This window comes from Daphnia pulex, chromosome 5 (assembly GCF_021134715.1).
Source record: "Daphnia pulex isolate KAP4 chromosome 5, ASM2113471v1".
Classification (NCBI taxonomy): Eukaryota; Metazoa; Arthropoda; class Branchiopoda; order Diplostraca; family Daphniidae; genus Daphnia; species Daphnia pulex.
In genome coordinates, this window is record NC_060021.1 from 3,042,427 (window position 1) to 3,063,214 (window position 20,788).

General features: G+C 41.2%; 1 protein-coding gene and 1 long non-coding RNA gene across 2 annotated transcripts; both read left to right on the forward strand.

Moving 5' to 3' along the window:
- The first annotated feature begins 8,681 nt into the window (after positions 1–8,681).
- LOC124193949 lies at positions 8,682–10,886 on the forward strand. Its single transcript, XR_006874548.1, has 2 exons — positions 8,682–10,466; positions 10,543–10,886. It is a non-coding gene; the product is annotated as an uncharacterized LOC124193949 (long non-coding RNA).
- A 221-nt stretch (positions 10,887–11,107) lies between these two features.
- LOC124193940 (BPTI/Kunitz domain-containing protein-like) lies at positions 11,108–17,852 on the forward strand. Its single transcript, XM_046587916.1, has 4 exons — positions 11,108–11,299; positions 17,269–17,320; positions 17,412–17,582; positions 17,650–17,852. The coding sequence occupies exons 1-4, from the start codon at positions 11,108–11,110 to the stop codon at positions 17,850–17,852; spliced, it is 618 nt and encodes a 205-aa protein (XP_046443872.1).
- The last annotated feature ends 2,936 nt before the right edge of the window (positions 17,853–20,788 follow it).

Here is a 20,788-nt window from a genome sequence, read left to right on the forward strand (position 1 = left end):
CCGCAGGTGTAGCAGCAGGAACGGTAGCACACATATCCGAACAGAAGCAAGAGGGAGAGAAACAAGTCCGTTTTTCCGGAAGAAGCAGAAGTTATAGCCCAAGATATAGAGAGAGGCAAAACCCGGAGGACGTGGACGGACGCACGCGGTACTACCCGCTGGGGCAAAGATCGCAAAGTGATAACGACTGGAGACAGAATCGCCGTCAAGGAGCACAAGAAACACAACCACAAAGGAGTAATTCGCAAAGTCGTACGCCAGGAAATTGGGATAACCAAAGGAACGGAGGATTCCCGGGAGGACTAGAAGACAGAACCTGTTTCTTTTGCAAGAATAAAGGACACATAAAAAGAGCCTGTCGCAAATACCAAAGATGGCGCGAAGAAAATGTGAGAAGAAATCAAGCTCCCAGAGACCAAACCAGGAGACCGTTCAACAACCACAAGAACGTACGGAAATAATCGCATTCGGACATGTATCAACAAAACAATGCGACCCATCCCAGTGTAAAATACAGTATAAGCCATTTACCATATTAGTGACAGTAGGCAGCAGACGAGTAGCAGCTTTAATAGACACGGGCTCCACGACGAGTGTAATCTCTTCCGACTTCGAAAAACAGATACCGCAAACAGCAAAGAAGGAAAGATCAATAGAGAACCTCAATCTCATTACAGCATGTGGGGATCCAATGCCAAAAGTTAAAACAGTAGAATTGCAAGTGAAATTACACTCGGTGGATAGCGACCCGATTAAAAACAACTTCCACGTAGTGCCAAATTTAGCGGTTAGTTGCATCTTAGGAATGGATTTCATAACAAATCTAGAGTTTCGAATAAACACCGCCAGCAGGCGGATATCATACAAAAATAACGGCAAACAGTACCACATCGTGGCCAAGGTATCAGAAATTCAACCATGTCAAGTATGCGTCATTATACATCAAAAACTCGATGAAGACATAAAAGAATTGATCGGAAAAACAGAAATCAGAAAAGAAGATCTTCGAAAAGTACTGGAAAGAAATAAACATATATTCGCCACTTCAGATTCGGACTTCGGCGAAGCCATTGGAGAAGAACATAGCATTCCGACAGTGGGCCCTCCAGTATATATACCACCAAGACGCCAGCCACGAGTGATGTTGCCGGTTATAGAAAAACATGTAGAAATGATGTTAGCAAACGATGTGATTGAAGAAAGTAAAAGTCCGTACAGTTCACCAATCCTATTAGTGAAAAAGAAGGATGGAACAATACGATTCTGTGTCGATTTCAGATTCGTAAATGATGTAACAATCAAGGACAAATTCCCAATCCCTAGTATTGAAGCAATAAAAGACGACCTGAAGGGAGCAAAATATTTCTCGACGCTTGATTTCATCAGTGGATACTGGCAAATACCAATAAAGAAGGAGGATAGGCACAAGACAGCCTTCACAACGCAAAATGGTCATTACCAATTCAAAAGAATGCCATTTGGTTTGACCAATGCACCTCCATGCTTCCAAAGAATTATGACTGGAATTCTGAGGAAAGTTATTGGGAAATTTGCATTAGTGTACTTGGATGATGTGATCATATTCTCGAAAACAGAAGAGGAACACATCAAGCATATCGAAGAAATATTTTCCCTCATCGCAAAATCAGGGATGAAACTAAAACTCTCCAAGTGCTGTTTCTTCGAATTGAGTGTACTATACCTAGGACACATAATCTCAGAAGAGGGTTCCGCGACAGACCCAAAGAAAATTGATGCAGTAAAAAATTACCCTGTACCAGAAAATAAACAGCATGTAAAAAGCTTTCTAGGATTTGTTGGATTTTACAGAAAGTACATAAGAAATTTCGGCAAAATCGCCCACCCACTCACAGAACTGACTAAAAACGACGTCGATTTTGTGTGGGGCACGGAACAAGAAAACGCCTTCCAAAAACTTAAGCTCAAATTGACTACGGCACCCATCTTAGCACACCCGGATTTCACGGAGGAATATATAGTGCAAACCGACGCGTCAGGATACGGCGTTGGAGTAGTATTGGGACAAACCCAATGGGTGGATGGCAAGAGAAGAGACGTAGTAATTGCATACGGATCCAAACATCTGACTGACACTCAGGCAAGGTGGAGCACACTCGACAAAGAACTATATGCAATAATTTACGCGCTAGAAAAATTCCACACATACCTTTACGGTCCAAAGTTTACAGTATATACCGATTGTCAGGCATTGGTGAAGATATTTAAAAACCCATTAAAAAATGAAACGGCCAAAGTAACACGGTGGGTCCTACAAGCACAAAAGTATAATCTGGAAGTGAAGTTTCGCCCAGGATCGGCAAATGCAAACGCAGACGGATTAAGTCGAATCCCACTCCCTACAAAAACGTATCTCCCTCCACATGTGACAACGGCGCCAATCTGTCTCATCGTGGAGAGTCTTACAACAGAACAAGGAAAAGATGCTTACTGCAAGGCAGCCCGGGAGACGTACGACAGACAAGTCAAGAGACTCGCAGTAAGGGAGGAAGTGTATCATAAAGTACAAGGCAACAATAAAGAAAAGAAATCTGGTAAAAGACGTACCCTCAGCCCACCCAATTACGATTTGGCAACAGACCCGCAAGAATCGGATTCAGAAGAAGAGCAATTCACAGTGTTAAACAATGGATTACTAGCAACCAGTTACGGAAAGATACTAGCCCCAGAAGCGCTAAGAGAAAAAATCTTATTCAGATATCATGACGACCCATTGGCAGGCCATTTAGGGACAAAGAAAACAATAGGCAGAATACGCTGCAGGTATTTCTGGCCTGGAATGATTAAAGAGATAAAAACGTACGTAAAGAAATGTGCAGTCTGCGAAAAGAGAAAAGCTTTAGGGTCAAGTAAAGCACCGCTAAATCCCATAACACCTCCGGATAAGCCATGGCAACTAATGGCAATGGACATTCAAGGACCAATGGACCTCACAGAAAAAGGAAATAAGTATATACTCGTGATGGGCGAGTATTCAACAAGGTATATGATAGCAGCGGCTATGAAAGATCAAACGGCGGATAGTGTCCATGAAGCGTTCAGAGATAAAATCATCTTAACGCATGGAGTACCAGAAGAAGTACTGACGGACCAAGGTACAAATTTCTTATCAAAAACAATGGACGATTTTTACAGTCAACTGGGTGTAAAAAGAAAGAAAACGACTGCGTACAGACCCTGCTGTGACGGATTAGTCGAAAGATTCAACCGTACTTTGACAGACATGTTGGCCAGCTATCTGTCAAAAGGACGGACGAATTGGGACGACTACATTTCACATGCGACATTCGCGTACAACACGTCGGTACACGCCAGCACTGGATATACACCGCATTACTTAATGTATGGAAGAGATGCAAGAGAACCAGGAGACGTTCTAGCACCGGTAAGAAACGAACTCATAACGGATCCAAATATGGCGTTCGCCAAAATGTGGACCTTGGCAAAATCAACGGCAAGAGACCGCCTAATGGAAGCCCAAGAAATTCAAAAACAATACTACGACAGAAAAGTGAAAACAGCAAAGACATACGACGTAGGCACCAAAGTAATGATAAAGGTGGACGAAGATATCCCAGGAAAATTCAACATGAGGTGGAAAGGACCGTATACAGTACTAGAAAAGAAATCGGAAGTGAACTATAAATTGCTGACGCCGAAAGGAAAAGAATACGTCACGCATGTGGATCGAATGAAAAAGTGTAACAGTGAAAAACAAACAGACAGCATGGAAGAAGCAGCTTCAGAAGCAACCGGAACGAGAGTGAGTGAAACCCTCACAGCTGATAAAAAATTGACTGTCGTGGAATCACGCACTCGAGCGCCAGTTGACAACAACCCAAACAACAGGATACACACAAATGAAAATCAGAATCAAGAAGCTGCAACGGCGGCCGCGACGGGAGCAGAAGAGATGACCGTAGCGTCAACAAAGGCTACGGCAAAATCTATTGCTCGAGTAACGGCCACCAAAAACCCGCCACCTGTAATAGAGAATGCAGCACAAAAAAGCAAAGGAGATTCAACGGCGGCCGCGACGAGAGCAAAAGAGATGACCTTAGCGTCATCGAATGCTAAGGAAAAATCTGATGCTCGAGCAGCAGCCACCAAAAATCCGCAACCTATAATAGGGAATGAAGCACAAGAGAGCAAAGGAGATTCGGCGGCGACAGCGACTGTAACACAAGCAAGAGTCACAGCTTCAAAAACTGCTGTGACAAATGCTGGTACTAAGGTCGCAGCGCCAAGAAGAATACTCACGCGAGAAGTCATCTTCCCAAGAAAATACAAGGATTTCGTCGTACAAACAAGAAGAAACTAGAGGAACAACAGAAGGAAGGATATCGAAAAAAAAAAACAAAAACAAAAAAACAAAAACAAAACAAAACAAAACGAAAAAAAAAAAGGATCACATCCCTCCTCTCTGTACCTTTAGTGTTGAACAAGTATTTCACCAATCAATACAAATCTGCAACGCCTTCCCTTACAGATGTTCTTCGTACTACTCATCATTGGAGCGAATTCTCAAACGACGGGAGGAAACAACATTACCGTATGCGACTGCGGACGCGCAGAAGTAATCGGCTTGATGGACATCAACCTACCATCGTATTGCGACGATAACATCACTTCAACCCAATCGGTGATAGAAGCGTATGATTTTTACGTAACGGAAGAACCACACACCGTGTGGAGCGCAGATTTATGCATGACATGGCGAAAAACAAGGACAACGTCTGGATATTTTTTTGGCTCATTTGACACAATCGACACCATGGTCACGTCCGTGACTACGGCGGACGAGTGCAGGCAACTAGTCAAAAGTCATGTTTGCGATGGCAACAAGATGACAGAGTTAAACGAAAATGCTTACGAATTCAAAGGAAACCCTACACAAAAAGGCACCTGGATGCAGGAGGTAATCGAAACTAAAAAGAACTGCGCAACAAAGAAGATACTACTACATAGAGATTGTCTTACCTGCCCTGTTATGTCTCCGTTCGGCGTGTTGACAAACAAAACGGACGAGACATCAGTAGTATCCCGCGACGTCACCATCATCTGGGAGACACCGATCCTACAAAAAGACGAAAAATGCAAATTAAAGAGAGTAATATGCGCAACAGGGACCACGACAAAACAAGATGACGGATCATTCAAGCTTGTAGATGAAATAAACCAATTGGAATTTCACTATGAAGAGAAAACGTACGAATTCTGCAATCACACGTTTCACAAATTAGCAAACTTAAAGAACGCATATATCGAGCTGCCCAACAAAGCGAAAAAAGAGGGCATGCAATTATTTAACCGTCAACACAAAATGTGTTTGAACTTTCAGACGCTAGAATTGGATCAGTGCAGGCCGGTGGAAGAGCAATGGTATAAACTCTCCCAAACGCTAATCGTGCAATCTTTTAAAGACTCATCTTCTTGCATGGGATTTGTTGACCACGAGTTACAAAGAACAAACAAGAGATGTGATATGCAAAAGATGCCCCACGAAGGCGAATTAATACGCAGGGACTACAGACCCAAAATAATACCACTTGTTTGGAATCCACAAACAAAGGCACTAACGGATGGTGTCTATTGTTTGGAGGCCTACAAAGACAAACGAGTAGAGGCGGTAAATTGCTCACCAAAAAAGACAAATCAGCAGTGGATATTCGAACCCGAAAGGAGGAAAACAAGTGGCAAAACAGAAGAAATTGGACCACTACTGGCTCAACATCATCAATATATCGAAGATAAAACACTAGAAAGAGAAAACGCACTGCTGAAGGAAATAAAAGAAATATACTGCGGCAACTTACAGCTCAGAAAATATACGACACAACTACTAGCAGAAAATAATGGATTGCAGGCAGCTATGGCTAACAACTTACCTATTTGTAGTCGATTGAAACCAAACGGAATACACTTGATAATTCAACAATGTGAAGCGAAGAATGTCACCATTCGAGGACAGAAAACGAAGTGCGGTTTCGAGCCTCGATTCGACAATTATACTGTCGGCCGGGATGGCTACTCGCTCCACCCATTCCAAGAATGCTTCTGGAAGGACCAAATAATTAATTTAAATGGTCATTCGTATTCCTGGAATAGCACATCTGAGAATTATACAAGAGTATATCCAACCTACCACCTGGCAACGATCAACTTACAACAAAAGTTCCCAGATCTTGATGACAACGAGCTAGAATATCAACTACTGCAACACAAAGCCTACGAAACGAGCGAATTCGAGCAACAAAATGTTATAAACGAGCTAATAACAAGGATCCACGAAGACAATGGAGAATCAATTTCAGAGATCACATTAAATAAACACGCTGAGTCGCGATTTTGGAGCCTGAGCAACTGGACGACATCATTAAAAACGAGCTTAATATCAGCAACAGTAATCATCCCAATAGCATCATTTGCCTGTCTGGCATTGGCCTATTTTAGACTAAAGCAGATAAAGCATCAAAAAGAGCTGACAGAGTTCGCTCTACGGCTTCAGGCAAATCAACTGATGAGCCCACCGTAAGCAACAGACCAAATGCCCGAATATATATGTATCGATTAATCATTAAAAAATTCACCCATCAAGCATCATCAACACACAAGCCTATCATAAGAAAAGTCAAGGAAAGAAAGAAAGAAAGACAGAGTCAATGCAACTGCAGCCGAGCGGCCATCACAAAAAGGGAGGGACCGGCCGCATAAAATCCCAAACCCAACGCCATTGGCCCGCCCACAGCCAATGAGCATCGACGGCAAAGGAAAAAGCTAAGCCCAACCCCCTTCTGTGAACAACACACAGGCCATACGATCGCGCCGTCAAAGACGGACGCATATAGAGCAACATACGATCTGCCATAGGTTAACGGTTGCAAGACTCATCATTCGAAGAATATATATATAGCAGCATATCAGTTGAACATCCGTAGTCATATGCCAGATAACTAATTAACACGCAGAGTATCGGATTCAAATAGCTCGAACGCCTACGCAGCATCAAACAGCTGCAAACAAATAGCCAAATGCAATCAAACAAGCCAGTCAGCAGAAAGTCGGTATATAAAGACGAACGCCTACACATTAAAACGACGCAGTAAGAAAGCAGCAGCGCAACGGCCAACAATAGACATCGCAACAGAAAAGATTTTTCCAAAAATGATGAGACGCGACCCAGCAGAAGAAAGAGCCGAAGAAGAAGAGCTGCACGGACCCGGATACAACTTGCGGCCACGCTCAAGGTCGGCGAGCGCGGACGATGCGGCACGAAAAAACAAATACAAGGTATTAACGGTCATTCACGCACCAGAAATTCTTAAGACACCAACCTATAGAACGCGGACGGAAACGATGGTGACACGAAGAGAAGAATGGGCAAAAGAGACACGGCAAGACGGAGGAAGCAGCCAAGCAGGCCCCGGAAATGAAGACCTAGCCGAAGAAATAATTCAAGAATGGGAAGAATTTTGCAGGACGCCAAGCAAGAAGAAAAATCAAGAAATACCAGAGTCACCAGATTCACCAGAAGGACCGCCGTCCGGCGTGCGCGTCCAGCCGATCAAAATGAAAAGAACATCCGGATATACAACAAACAAGGAAATAGAAGATCTGCTGAAAGAACAAGAAAATTGGGAGCTGACTGCATCATCTCCGGTAGTGACGGTGAGTCACGATCGCCCACAGTCAAGAAGAGGTGAAGAAAATCAACAAGAAAAGGACTACGATCCAGAAAATAGGACTCTGCCGAGCTACCTAAAACAACTGAGGCGTATATTGTTGCGCCTACGGGAGGCAGCAACAGCCGCCCGCCGAAATCTGGACCAAATCAGACGACTCGCATACGATGGCGATATCGTAGAAAACGGAATCCAACAGCTGGTAGGAGAGCAGGAGATGGACACCGAGGACGACGAGTAACCAAGTATTGTACGTGTAATGATCAGAAAGTCATTGCATTTCCCCCTATGTTTAACCGTAGTAACAAATAGAACGGACACATTATTTACTTGTCCTATTGATTCAATGCATTTTATACTCCATTTTCATATTGATTAAATGCATTTTTACACTCCATTTTTCTATGGATTTAACGCATTTTACACTCCATTTTTCTATTGATTAAATGCATTTTTATACTCCATTTTCCTATTGATTTAACGCATTTTTACACTCCATTTTCCTATGGATTTACCGCATTTTACACTCCATTTTTCTATTGATTAAATGCATTTTTATACTCCATTTTTCCCATTGATTCAACGCATTTTTATACTTCATTTTCTTGTCCTATTGAGCCATACATTTTACCTCGTCTTACTCTAGTATAGCTTTCGTCCCATTTTTTTCCCATTTTTATGCCATTTTTTTTGTACTGTTTTCTTTTCAAAAAAAAAAATAACAAAGCGAAAAAGAAAAGTCAGAATTAAAAACTTTTATTGATCGAAGGCAGGGGAATACATTTTCTTTTAGCCAACGAAAAAATAATAAAAGACTAGACAACGAGACTAGTTGTCGCGATGAGGCGGGAGCATCCGATTTTGGTCGTCCTGTTCTAGCTTAGATAGATGAGCATCCATATGACGCCGAAAGGCGTAGTATGCCGCGATGCGTTCCTGCGTAGTATAGCCTAAAAAAAAAAAAAAAAAAAAAAAGAGAAAGAAAAGTAGTCAGTTAACACATAAAACAAAAAAAAAAAGGTGGCAACAAAACGATTTAGATACTCACTAGTCAGCAGAGAGGCCAGGTAATTCGCCTCAAGCGAATACTGGGTCTCAAAGTCAAAAGGCTCTAAAGGGCTCGAAGAAGAGGAGCCCTCCGACGACACCAGTGGCGTCGGGCAGCCGGAAACCGAAACACTCGGAGACACCAACGTCGGCGGTCGGATGGGGACAAGCGCTGGCATACCACCTGCGCTTTGCACCCTTCCGGACGGCGACGCGGGCGGGGGCTGAGGCACCGGGGTGGCTACAAACGCCCGGAAAGCCGAGCGGGCCGGGCTGGTCGGTCGCACAAACGACTCGACAACGGATGGGCCGGAAGGGCCACCCGCCGGGACACGCAAAGGCACCCCACAACTTTTTCTAGCCGTCGGCCGACATGGGCCGGAACGACAAGCCGCCGGAGGCACAACGGAGCCAGCTTGGCTCCGGGACGGCGGCTGAACGAATCCAGAAGGGCCAGCGGACGGAACAATTCGAGGTGATTCGGGACGAACCCGAATGACGAGGGGGGGAACTACCGATGACGAGGGCAACTGGGGAATCCCCACAGTAGAACTAGCGGAGGACTCCGCATAAGCGACGCGCTTAAATCTTTTAGGGCGCGGCATTTTTAAAGCTAGAACAGAGAGGTGCAACTTTTTTCACTCAAAGTAAAAGAACGATAGATGCGCACTAGGGCGAGGCGAAATAGGCAATGAACAGAAATAGTGAAATCTCTGACGAAAATAAAAAGACCACCCGTTAGACCATCGTCAGCAAGTAAGGACACCCACCAAATCCTCGTTTCAAATAGCTAAAAGATCGTATAAATAACAAAAAAAAAAAGAAAAAGAATACATTTACACTATACTTCCCCATATATATATTCAAGAAACAGAACCAAACAAATAACATGTAACACAATACAAAAAAAAAAAAAATGTATTTGTCCTACTGCAAAGCTTAAGAAAGTAGAAATATTAATCGAAGAGGATGACAATATAGAGCACATTGTATTTCAAATTGTTTACGCTACATTTTAGCTTCAATAATCAACCTATTTTCCATTACGACCATGTTATGTCCCATGATAACCATGTTATGTCCCATGATAACCATGTTATGCCCCATGATGCCATTATAGAAAGTCGAAAAATCTTGAAACCATCAAAGGTGAAGGAACAAAAAGAAAAAAAAAAAAAGAGAAGGCGATGTCATTTAATCAAAGGCGAATTATTGAAAAACGCGCAAGAAAAAGAAACAAAAGAGCCAACGACGAGCCAGTGTAACCAAAGCGTACCAGTCGCGCATACGTAACACTGCAGTAGCCGGCGGGCAGATAAATTCCGATGAAAGTTTCAAGGCCACCCCATGCATATGTATTGTACAGCGCCGTAAAAGCTGTGAAACTATCGTACATTACCTGTTTAAATGTTTCTTTCAATGCATTCTATTAACCGATCCTTAGCTTAGCTTAATATTTTATTTGCCCGGGAGTGCAAATTTAAAAGGGGGGGAGTGTGTAAGGATCGGGTTAACTCACCGCTCTGGCAGAGAGTAGTACCCGAACCCAGCCACGGGAGGGCACCCGCAACCAGCAAACAAGCGGCGCATCTATAGCACCAACAGCCATAAGCGCGCAATTCAAAAGACGTATGCGCAAACGAGTCCGTTGAGCAAATAGGATCCGCTCACGGACACCGTGATGCTGACTCACGGGGAGTATCCAGTGCTGACACCGTGAGGCTGACTCACGGAAGGTATCCAGTGCCGACACCGTGAGGCTGACTCACGGAAGGTATCCAGTGCCGACACCGTGAGGCTGACTCACGGGAAGTATCCATTGCCGACACCCTGATGTCGACACACGGGAGGTATCCATTCCCAACACCGCGATATCGACATCAGCCAGAGTATCAATCCCAACACGGCAATAACAGCAATAACGAGATCAATCTACGACGCTGACTTCCGCCTTGACCAGTATAAAAGCCCCCTTGTTTCCCTTGTATAACCAGTCTTCTCCGAGCAGGCCTTCACGCTGGTAAACCCTTTCTCTCTTATTATTCTGATATTGAATAGTCGCATTCGTGTATTTTTATGTTCAATCTCGTGTATTCAAATACAAACGTCATCCTCTTACAAGTCGTTGCGTCTCCATTTCTTACAAGTAAAGTAAGGCTGGAACGAGCCTTACACAAAAATGCAAGAAGGGTAAAAAAATTTAATTTGTCATACTCAATGAGTGTAACTACAAATGGAACGTAAGATTAGATTTCATTATTCGAATTTTACCTTTGTATATGATTGCAACTTATTTTCTAAATTCTTACAGGGTCGGGCGTCTGTTATATAGATGAAAAATGGATGGACAAATGAATGGACTGCGGCCAGATGTCAGTGTTAGATCTTCGTTCCAGGAAACATTTGAACAAGAATCTGATGTCTATGTACAGAGTGCTTCTCTCCGAGAGTCAGAAAGTGAAAGTGACGACAATAAAGACCCCAATTCTTACGTTAATGACTGTTATAGAACTATTCAAGGAAGTGCTTTGGTTAGTTACGGCATGAGCTATTGGTTCAGTCTTTTAAATCATTCTAGTTGGTCTACTTGGCATTGGTCCTTTTTCACATCATGATGGGAAAATGTTAAAGTGCCTTGTCGATCGTTCTCGCGTTTCCCCAAAAAAATCATTTCATTTGATTCAACTTTGAGTTTTTTTCTTATGATTAAGTCTGATTTCCAGACGCTTTCTTTTCTTATTTAGTTGTCATCTATTAGCTCGGAGCTACCAAGAAACCGACGGAAGAATGCAAGAGGAACTGCCATTATCAACAGAAAAAAATGACATGAAAATCTACAGTCAACAATATTTTAAATTCCTCCCCATAGCACTGAGCAATCTCATAATCTGTCGATGTTAGAACGGAAATAATATTGGAATTTGTTAGGGACACTAAGGAGGCATCAAGAAAACAACCATTTGCCACGACCGGGGAGATTGTTCAGAATTGTCTTTCTACGAAAGCTGTAGAGGTTCTGAAAACGCAGCTTCCGTTTGTTAAACATGTTATTGGGGCTGTAAATCGGAGAGAGAACATCCCTTTCCCAAGATTGACCTGACAGAACCAAGCTAAAAAATCAACCTGGGTGCAGTAGATGGTAACTATCATCTATCTTCCAATTTTTTATAGAACACAACTACAAATATTAATTTCTAAAATTTTTCTAATTAATTTAGACCGAGATTGTTTTACATACACATACATATTTCCCTATACTTGCAGGGTCTCTGTCATCCCGGTTCCGCCACAAGCTTTTTTTAACGAATGAACAACGCCAACTTGTAGGAAGCTGTCGTCAGTGGTTTATGGATGGCACATTTAGAGCAGCACCAAAGGAATTCGCTAAAGAGTCTTTGACTATGTAAAGGTTTTTGAGGCGATACAAAACCCTGTTAACTCTGTATATGTGTTGAAGAATTTGTTTCTGATTTTGAAATAGCCGTATATAGGGCGGTAAAGAAGTGTTTTCCTGAAGTCCATCATTCCGTATGTTCCTTTCATTGGAAACAGGCTGTGTTACGTGGCAATTTTTGGTATTAAGTTATAGAGTTTAATTGCAGCTTACCTTACCAAACCACACGTCCACTCCCATGTCCACCCCCATGTCGGACATATCAACTCATATCAACTCATCAACATCAACATCATCATACTCATTAACATCCTGGTCATCAACTACCGACACGGAGGGATGGACAAACACCACCAATTTTACCACCTCACCTCTAATTCTCCTAACCACATCTAATACTAACCAAAGCGGGAACACAATTGATTTGTGCAGCCCATCGACAATTGATTTGTGTAGCCCATCGACAATCAGCAGCACTGTTGAAGTCAGTTCAGGATATAAAGAAGACGCAAAAAACCCATACGACAAGTCAACAACAAAAAATGTATTTGTGTCTGAATATTAATTTATGTCTGTAATTTGTATTTGAAATTCAAATTTAGAATAAAAGATGACCGATTGACGAAGGTCAAATGACGTCAGACAAAGTTAGACAAAATCTGACATCATGTGGCATACGTCAATTGATCAGACAAGGCGGGGCGGGCTATTGTAGCAGACATCATCTCAACTCAAATAATACGTTGCCGCGATGGTATGGTGCGCCGTTTGTAGCAGCGAAATAGACACTTTTCTACTACCCCTTGTCTGCTATAGTCGTCTGCATAGCAAAATTGCCATATATTCTTTTGCAACGTTTCTTTTTTTAATCAATGGCATTTGCCACATTAAATTTTAAAATAAATCAGCTACAATTAAAAAACGAAATTTTATAATTCCTCTTTTTTCCGCTCCCATCCCTTTGTTTCTTCTTTGGCGCGAGAGAAAAAAAGGGATGGGAGCGGAAAAAAGGGGAATTTTATTCTTTAGTTTTTCAACTTAAAATTCAACTTAGATAATATAAATTTAAAAAAAATAAAAATAATAGCTTAAATAAAACTAAAGCAGGTTTATTTTTTATAAAGTGTTTCCCTAGCCCTAGCCGTTCAACTGAAAAAAAGGCCAAAGTGACCTTATTTGCATAAGGTCCTCTCGGCTTTCCAAAGACTTTTAGAACCGGCCAAAAGTACTTCAGGAAATGTAAACAAAAATCTTTAAAAAAATCAGAGGTCTTCCCACTACCTCTAGCTATCTCCACACCAAATTGAAAGCATTTGCTCAAAAACTGTACTATTGAGAGAGAACTGCAAAAACAGCGTTTTTGCATAAGGTCCTCTCGGGCTTCCAAAAACTTTCGGTAGGTACTGTATATAGAGAAGGGGCAACATGTTTTATAAAGACACACAGAGAGAAAAGTCATCCGACTAAAAAGCCCCATTTCCAATTGGGTCGGCGTATCATGTCCCGGTGAAAAGCCAGGGCCCACGAAAGGGAATGAAATTAAATTTTTCCTTTAACTTTAGCTTTCCGTCTCTCGACTCTTCGTATCAAAACATAATCGAGAATACGAGAATCGACAGACGGTAAAATACATGAGCTAGCCGCCTTGTCAGCATTGATCATTAAAAATCGTTCGGCGATAACGAAGAACGTGCGTCGAAAAGAAGGGGAAAGAGTAAAAATATAACGCGAGAAGAAGCAGAGGAAAGAAGAGAATACAAAAATTAATTCTGGGCGTAGGGTGGTTATTAGGCCCTACATGAGAACTTGACTCGTTATACTCTCACAATTCTTTTAGATGCTAAATCTGGTCTTTATCTATGAGAGGCACAGCCAAGCGGCATCGTTTGACGCCTCACAACCAGCCGAGACCGACCGAGACCGAAGAAAACTCAGATGTAAAAAATTCTCAGGCATAATCTATAGGACAATCCCGTGTGTGTGTCATGGGCTCATGACCCAGGATCATTAGATCTGATGTGTGCCAATGATCCGATTAGAATCCGATGCGTGTCGACTTTCATATAAGCGTAGTTGCCGATATGGTTGCCGAAACTGCCACGAAGGTTGCTGGTGAACTGTCCGGGGTGAGCTAGAGGGAAGCTGGCCTGGTCCAGCTCGTCCTGGCTAGCGCTTGCACCCGAATTGCGTTTGATTCAAATCGCTTCAACTCGAATTGCGTTTTTTTTTAGATTTTTCAAATATTCAGTTCATTTCGAATTGGAAAAATCCAAATTCATATTCATTCGGATTGTGAAATTTTTGGGCAAATATTCATTTCCCGATTCATGAATATATTCATTGTGAATATTCACGAATATTTGGGTCAATTCTTGTCAAATTTGAAAAAAAAAATGTTTTTATTGGAAAGTGGAGAGGTGGTGATATAGTCTGTTGTACTATGTGAAACAGCAAGTTAAAAAATATTTATTTTAATTATAAAATTCTTAAATTAATTTATGATGTTGTTCATAGGTATTTACTTTATTCGCTAAAAAATTATTACTTTTGTACATTAAGTTTTTTAGTTTTTTAATAAATAAAAAAAGCCCTCTAAAAATCTTTAAAAAAATACAGGATGTTTTTGGAATTTACTCAAAATTTTAAAAGAAAAATGAGATAGCAAAAGTGTAGATATACCTTTTATCTTTAATCCCCCAAACAATAAAATTTCTTACTTCAAAAATGTGTTTTATAATTTAAGTTCTCCCAAAAGCGTTTTTGGGGGTTTTAAACAAATAATTTTTAAACATACCAAAAAATCTAAAACCAAACTCAAAAGCCAAATACAAACACCACATACAAACACTGCCAAAAAACAAATACTAGGTGGAAAATATAATCGCACGAGTAGCCTGAGCCCCGGTCAAATCCGGGGAACTTTGGTCAAGCATAAAGTCGGACTCTTTTTCTATTCTCTTTTCTGTAGCTTAATAGCACGATCTGCCCATAATAGATCTTATCGTGGGAAATCTGCCCAGTCAGTAGATTCCCTACCTTACTTGAAGATTTCGTCATCACGGCGATGCTATAGACATCTGGTGGTGATGCTGGTTGTTGCGTCATGGTTGGGACATCAACGATTACGCTATTACGGCGACGCTATAAACATCTGGCGTTGATTTGTTTGGGCATCTTTGGGCAGCGACTCGACTGACCAATCACAGCGTATTCGCATTGTGACATGAATAAGCTCCTCCCCCAAAATGTTCGTGACAGACACAGGCTCCTCCCCAAAAAGCTTGTTCTTTTATTACATATGGATGATATTTTTGAATTAATTTATAACAATATTTTATTGCTTTACGAGTAACCTGAGCCCCGTTCAAATCCGGGGAACTTTGGTCTAGCGTAAAGTCAGACCCTTTTGCTATTCGCTTTTCTGTAGCTTAATCATCTGCCCGTAATAGAATTTATCGTGGAAAATCTGCCCGGTACTTGAAGATTTCGTCATCACGGAGACGCTATAGACATCTGGTGGTGACGCTAATTGTTGCGTCACCAAAGATTGCGTCATCACGGCGACGACATCTGGTGGTGATGGGCATGTTTGAGCATGTTCCATTTTGGGGGAGGAGCCTGTGTTGACACATTGTTGACCCAGACACAGGCTCCTCCCCCCAAAATGTCCGTGACATGAATAAGCCCCTCCCACAAAAGCTTGTTGTTTTATTATATATAGATTTAGAGTGTTTCGCCCTGCCCCATAAAAACCCCGAATTTTTCCACGCCCACTTTTTTCCGCAACTTTAAAAATCGGTAGCGGGTAAACTAACGACTTTAAAATAAAATAAAAAATATTGCATGTAGAAAAAAGTGAGGCAAATACAATAAAATATTTATTTTACAAATCGGATGATTAGGAAAGGCCCTACACGAGAAAAACCAAAACCGGTCCAAATAACCCCACTCTCCCCTACAACATTTTTAGTTTCAATTTCGACCGCTAGATGTGCCACCTCTTCGTTTCGTTAAACGAAGGAGATATTCTATTGTAATTAAATTATCACTAAATTAAGTGCGGTTAAAATTTTGGATGTTTTAGTGTAATATTTCTTGCCAAATTCAAGAAATAACTTTTTAGAATTTTTCGTGATTTCATTCGAATGGATTCTAATGGAGTTTCTGGCAATTCGATTTAATTCATTTTCAACTCAAATAACGTTAAAAAAACAATTCAACTCGAATTTCGATTTTTTATGCGAATTGATTCGAGTGCGAGCGCTAGTCCTGGCTGACTGGATGGCCGAGAAAGATCAGGATTGACGTAGGTGACGAGGATTCCTGTGATAGGCCGTGGTGGCGCGAACGTCAGCGAACGGATAGCAACGTAGTTTCCGTAGTATCCACCATTTGCGGCGCCGAGACCGTATCCGTAAATTTGAGCTTGAATTTGGGCGGCAAGAACCAACACCAACAGGCACGCGATCTGCGTATGGGATTACCAATATGTTAATTTAAAGAATTACGTCAAGATGAAATGTAAAATGAATCTAATCAAACAATAAAAATAAACATTTGCGTGCTTTTAGAGAAAAACCACGCTCTTGACGAGAAACTCTACGAGAAAAACCCGTGCTTTATTTTCTGACTGGTTATCGAGTATCAGCTATCCGCATTACTAACCTCGGGAAAATAATACTACCGCCGAAATTATGTCATCATTGGCTAAATATATCGGTGAGTTTTTTTCCCATGGACACGGATAACATTTGTCAAGTTACTATTGGTTGATTCCAGTTTAGATTGACAGCACGCACGCGAAATTCAATTGAGTATATAATAGAACGTATAATTTAGAGCATCTTATATTGTCTAATACACCATTCAAATATTTCAGATACGCTTTGGCAGCCAGAGGTAAATAAAGCAATTTCCACCGTCGTCTCTACATTCAAATTTGTCAAGCGGTTTTATTAGGCTACATGAAAACATCTTTTGCAATGTTTTCATTGGTAAGCTAAAATATATTACTTTATTCTTCACAGTTCATATCATGAGCAGACTACTAATTGTCGAGATTGTACCGTTAGTCAATTAATATAAACATTTTTATTTTCATATCAGTTTCTCGTTATGAGTTTGATGTTGGTCACATCGCAAGCGGCCCAATTTGATGGTAAGTATAACGCACAAGTTCATAAGGGAAAGGAAACTGCAAATAGGCCTATACCTGTATGAAAATACTAAATGATTCAAATTTTGAACAGACGTTTGCAGTTTGAAGCGAGAATCCGTCAAGTGCCGAACATTACTTCCCACTTGGTATTTCGACAAAGCGACTGGAACTTGTTACTCGTTCAACATCGGTGAATGCAGCAGCAACTTTAACAGTTTCGGGACAAAAAAGATGTGTGAGAAGAGGTGCGCAACACCGGCAAGTAAGTCTACTAAAATTCAAAAAATACAAAACTGCACACATCATTATGATTAATTCTTTTCTCGCAGATGTGTGCACTTTAAAAAAAGACTCTGGAATGTGCCGAGCGGCGGTAACTGCGTGGTATTTCGATCCGCCAACTGACTCGCGTAATAAAGGCGAATGCAAAAATTTTATTTACGGCGGCTGCGGTGGCAACGCAAATTGTTTCGCGTCCAAGAAGAAATGCGACGACATGTGCGCTTACTTACCCTTTGGAGCCTCAAAATAATTGCGAGCCCGAAGTGCGAAGCTAATAATCGCATACGCAGAAAAAAAAAAGCCATGTCACTTTGTCTGTATGTATGTATGTAACGCTCCATAGCTCGGGCCTTTTACGACACATTTCAGACTTTTTGGTCTTAAAAATTAGACAAAAAATATGCGGTGCGACCAGAACAAAAATAATTCCATTTACTTAATTAGTTTTCCCGTAATTAATGAAAAACTGCTAAAATAACAGCATAATGACCAGTGACATCTGGCGGTGGCGACTACAACTTTTTTTACTGTAGGTCAAAATAAATCACCACCAGATGTCCATAGCATCGCCGTGATGACGCAATCTGTAATGTCCCAACCATGACGCAACAATCAGAATTGCAATTAAGTTTGCAGTTACTAAACTAAAGAGCGGTTAGTTTTTAAGTTTCAAAATCACTGAACTTTATGTGTAAAAATAGGAAAATATGAGTTGAGCAAACTAAACGTAATTAACTTGCAAGGATATTTAACTGACAGAAAAATCCCGTTTTAAGACAAAAAAGTCTGTGAAGAAAAGTGTGAATAACAGATTCACAACAGATTTCGGACTTTTTGGTCTTAATAATTACACAAAAAATATGCGGTGCTGCCAGAACAAAAATAATTTCATTTACTTTGATAATGGATCGAATTAAAAGACAAAAAATAGATTGTTGGTTATAGCGCTGGCATGATAATGAAGAGGGTCATGGTTTAAGTCTCATTATAGATTTACTTTTTTTAGAATAAAAATATTGTTTTGACCCATGCCCTTTGTTAACCGTTAATTTCGTGATAGAAGTTTTTTCCAGAAAATTTCAAAGAAAAAACATAGAATTTACAGAAAAATTCTGAAAAATTAGGAAGGCATTAAGCAAAAAGTCCGACTTAATAATAGGCCCTGAATTTTTCATTTAAGACAGTTTTCAACTGGCTTACGTTTATCCCTTCGCGGCGAGCTGATAAGCTTGCTTTTCTATCTTTAACCTACTAGATGTTTCCCGCGACTATAAAACTAACGAACAACAAAATCTTCGTTGGATGATGAATTGCTAAGAAGAAGACCATTCAGGCTAAACCGTTATCTTTTGTGCACCACCTCCTTTGCTATTTAAAATTGTATCCTTATAATTGGCTATAGTTCCGGAAAATAAATTGCATCAGTTATTATTTGAAAATGGTGTTCCGTATAGGGTAATCGTTGATAAAGGGTAATCGGCTAATAATAGAGGGAAATAAAGTAAATTCAGAGTCGAGAAAAATATTTTTTTAAATCATTTGTATTCGACTGTTTATTATCAGAATCAAGTTTAATCGAGAGTTTTATTATTCAACGTGTAACACAGGGGCTGAAACTTACAGCTGGTGCGGTGGCCACCAGGTGTAATCGTATTCAGTGGTCCGGGTTCCACCTTCGTACAAGTAATGCGGATAGGCAGTACAACTCATGTGATGGAGAGGATTCGTTCCCTCGCAAGGTGTGCAATGTCTTCTGTTCGGTGTCCCGGCTTTGTCGATCCAAAAACTGAGTGCCCTTTGGTTGATCTGAAGCGGAATGTATTCATCGTAACGCAGTCCCCACTTCCACATGTCCACGTCCGTTTCAAAATACTTCTGAAATTGTTCTTCTTTGGCGGAATGATGGGCTCGGCGGCGGATGTCTTCCGGAAACCAGTAGCGATTCCCACGGTCATTCAGTGCGTAAATGTGGTTCATGTTGTTACTCGGTTCGTTGACATATTTTTCATTGACGAATCTCGTCGCCTTGGGAATTTCTTTGTTCGAGTCGAGATCGTTTTCCACAATGCAGCGCAAGTAATGGTAACGATCCTTGCAAACGGTGCACACACGTCTAATGTCGTGTATGCAGTTGCGGACGGTGAAAGCATTCGCCCACCACTCGATGCTGAACTCCATCAGTTGAAGAGCAACTTGCAGACGTTCGTAAGAATTCACGGGATGTCGTGTTATCAGATCGAAGGCTCTTGTGTTGGTCATTTCGGGTTCTGTCAATGGACGAATTTCAGTTGGAGGCTGCGCCTGACAAACGAATGGTTGGCAATTTGACGTGGTACACGGAGGATGCGTCGGACAGGGTCTGCAAGTCTGAGCTGGACTATTGGGGCAAGGCAAAGCGGCTATCGGCGGACAAGTTGGTGGGGATGTACAAGGTGGCAAATTGCTTGGTGGTGCTGGGCAGCTGGTTGCTGGAGCCGGTGGCAGGCAAATTATTTCGGTTTCTACACCAGTTGGAATGCAGAAATTATAATAAACAATCAGTCCTGTAGCCGTCATCAAAATGAAACCGATGAAAACAAAAAGGAGAAAAAACCACTTCTGACGGGACATGCATGAGCAGTTGCTTGCCCTGCCGTTTGCTAGAGACGCCATTTTTATTGAGTTTAAATGCGTGTACTTTTCAGCAGCAGCCAATGCCCTTAAGTAGACTCGGAGGTTCGAGAGTGACATTGGCACTAGAGTTGCCGTTGCGATTCGACAAATTATGCGTTAAAAATCGGACTTCCTGTCAAATTAATTTTGATTTTCCATATTTGCTTAATTATTCCGACCTTGTTCAACCATTAATTTATTGATTTGAGCAACATATAGTTTTATATCTTCAAATTATAAGCAAGTGGTTGTTGCGTTACGAGTTGTGTGTTGTTACGGATTCGAACGCCAGGGGGCAGAATTGCCCGGCTGAAAATCCTGCAATAACTCGGCAATAACTTAACCGCCATAAAATGTTCTAGCTTTGGGAACGAGGTTTTTTAAAATGGATCCTAATACTTGGATTTTGTAGAACCAGCCTAAATATTTTATGCAAACACTTGAAATCAATCCAAATATAATTATAACTCAAATGTTCATGCACATAATCAACGAGTGATAATTCCTTTCATATTACTTTTGAATATCAAGATG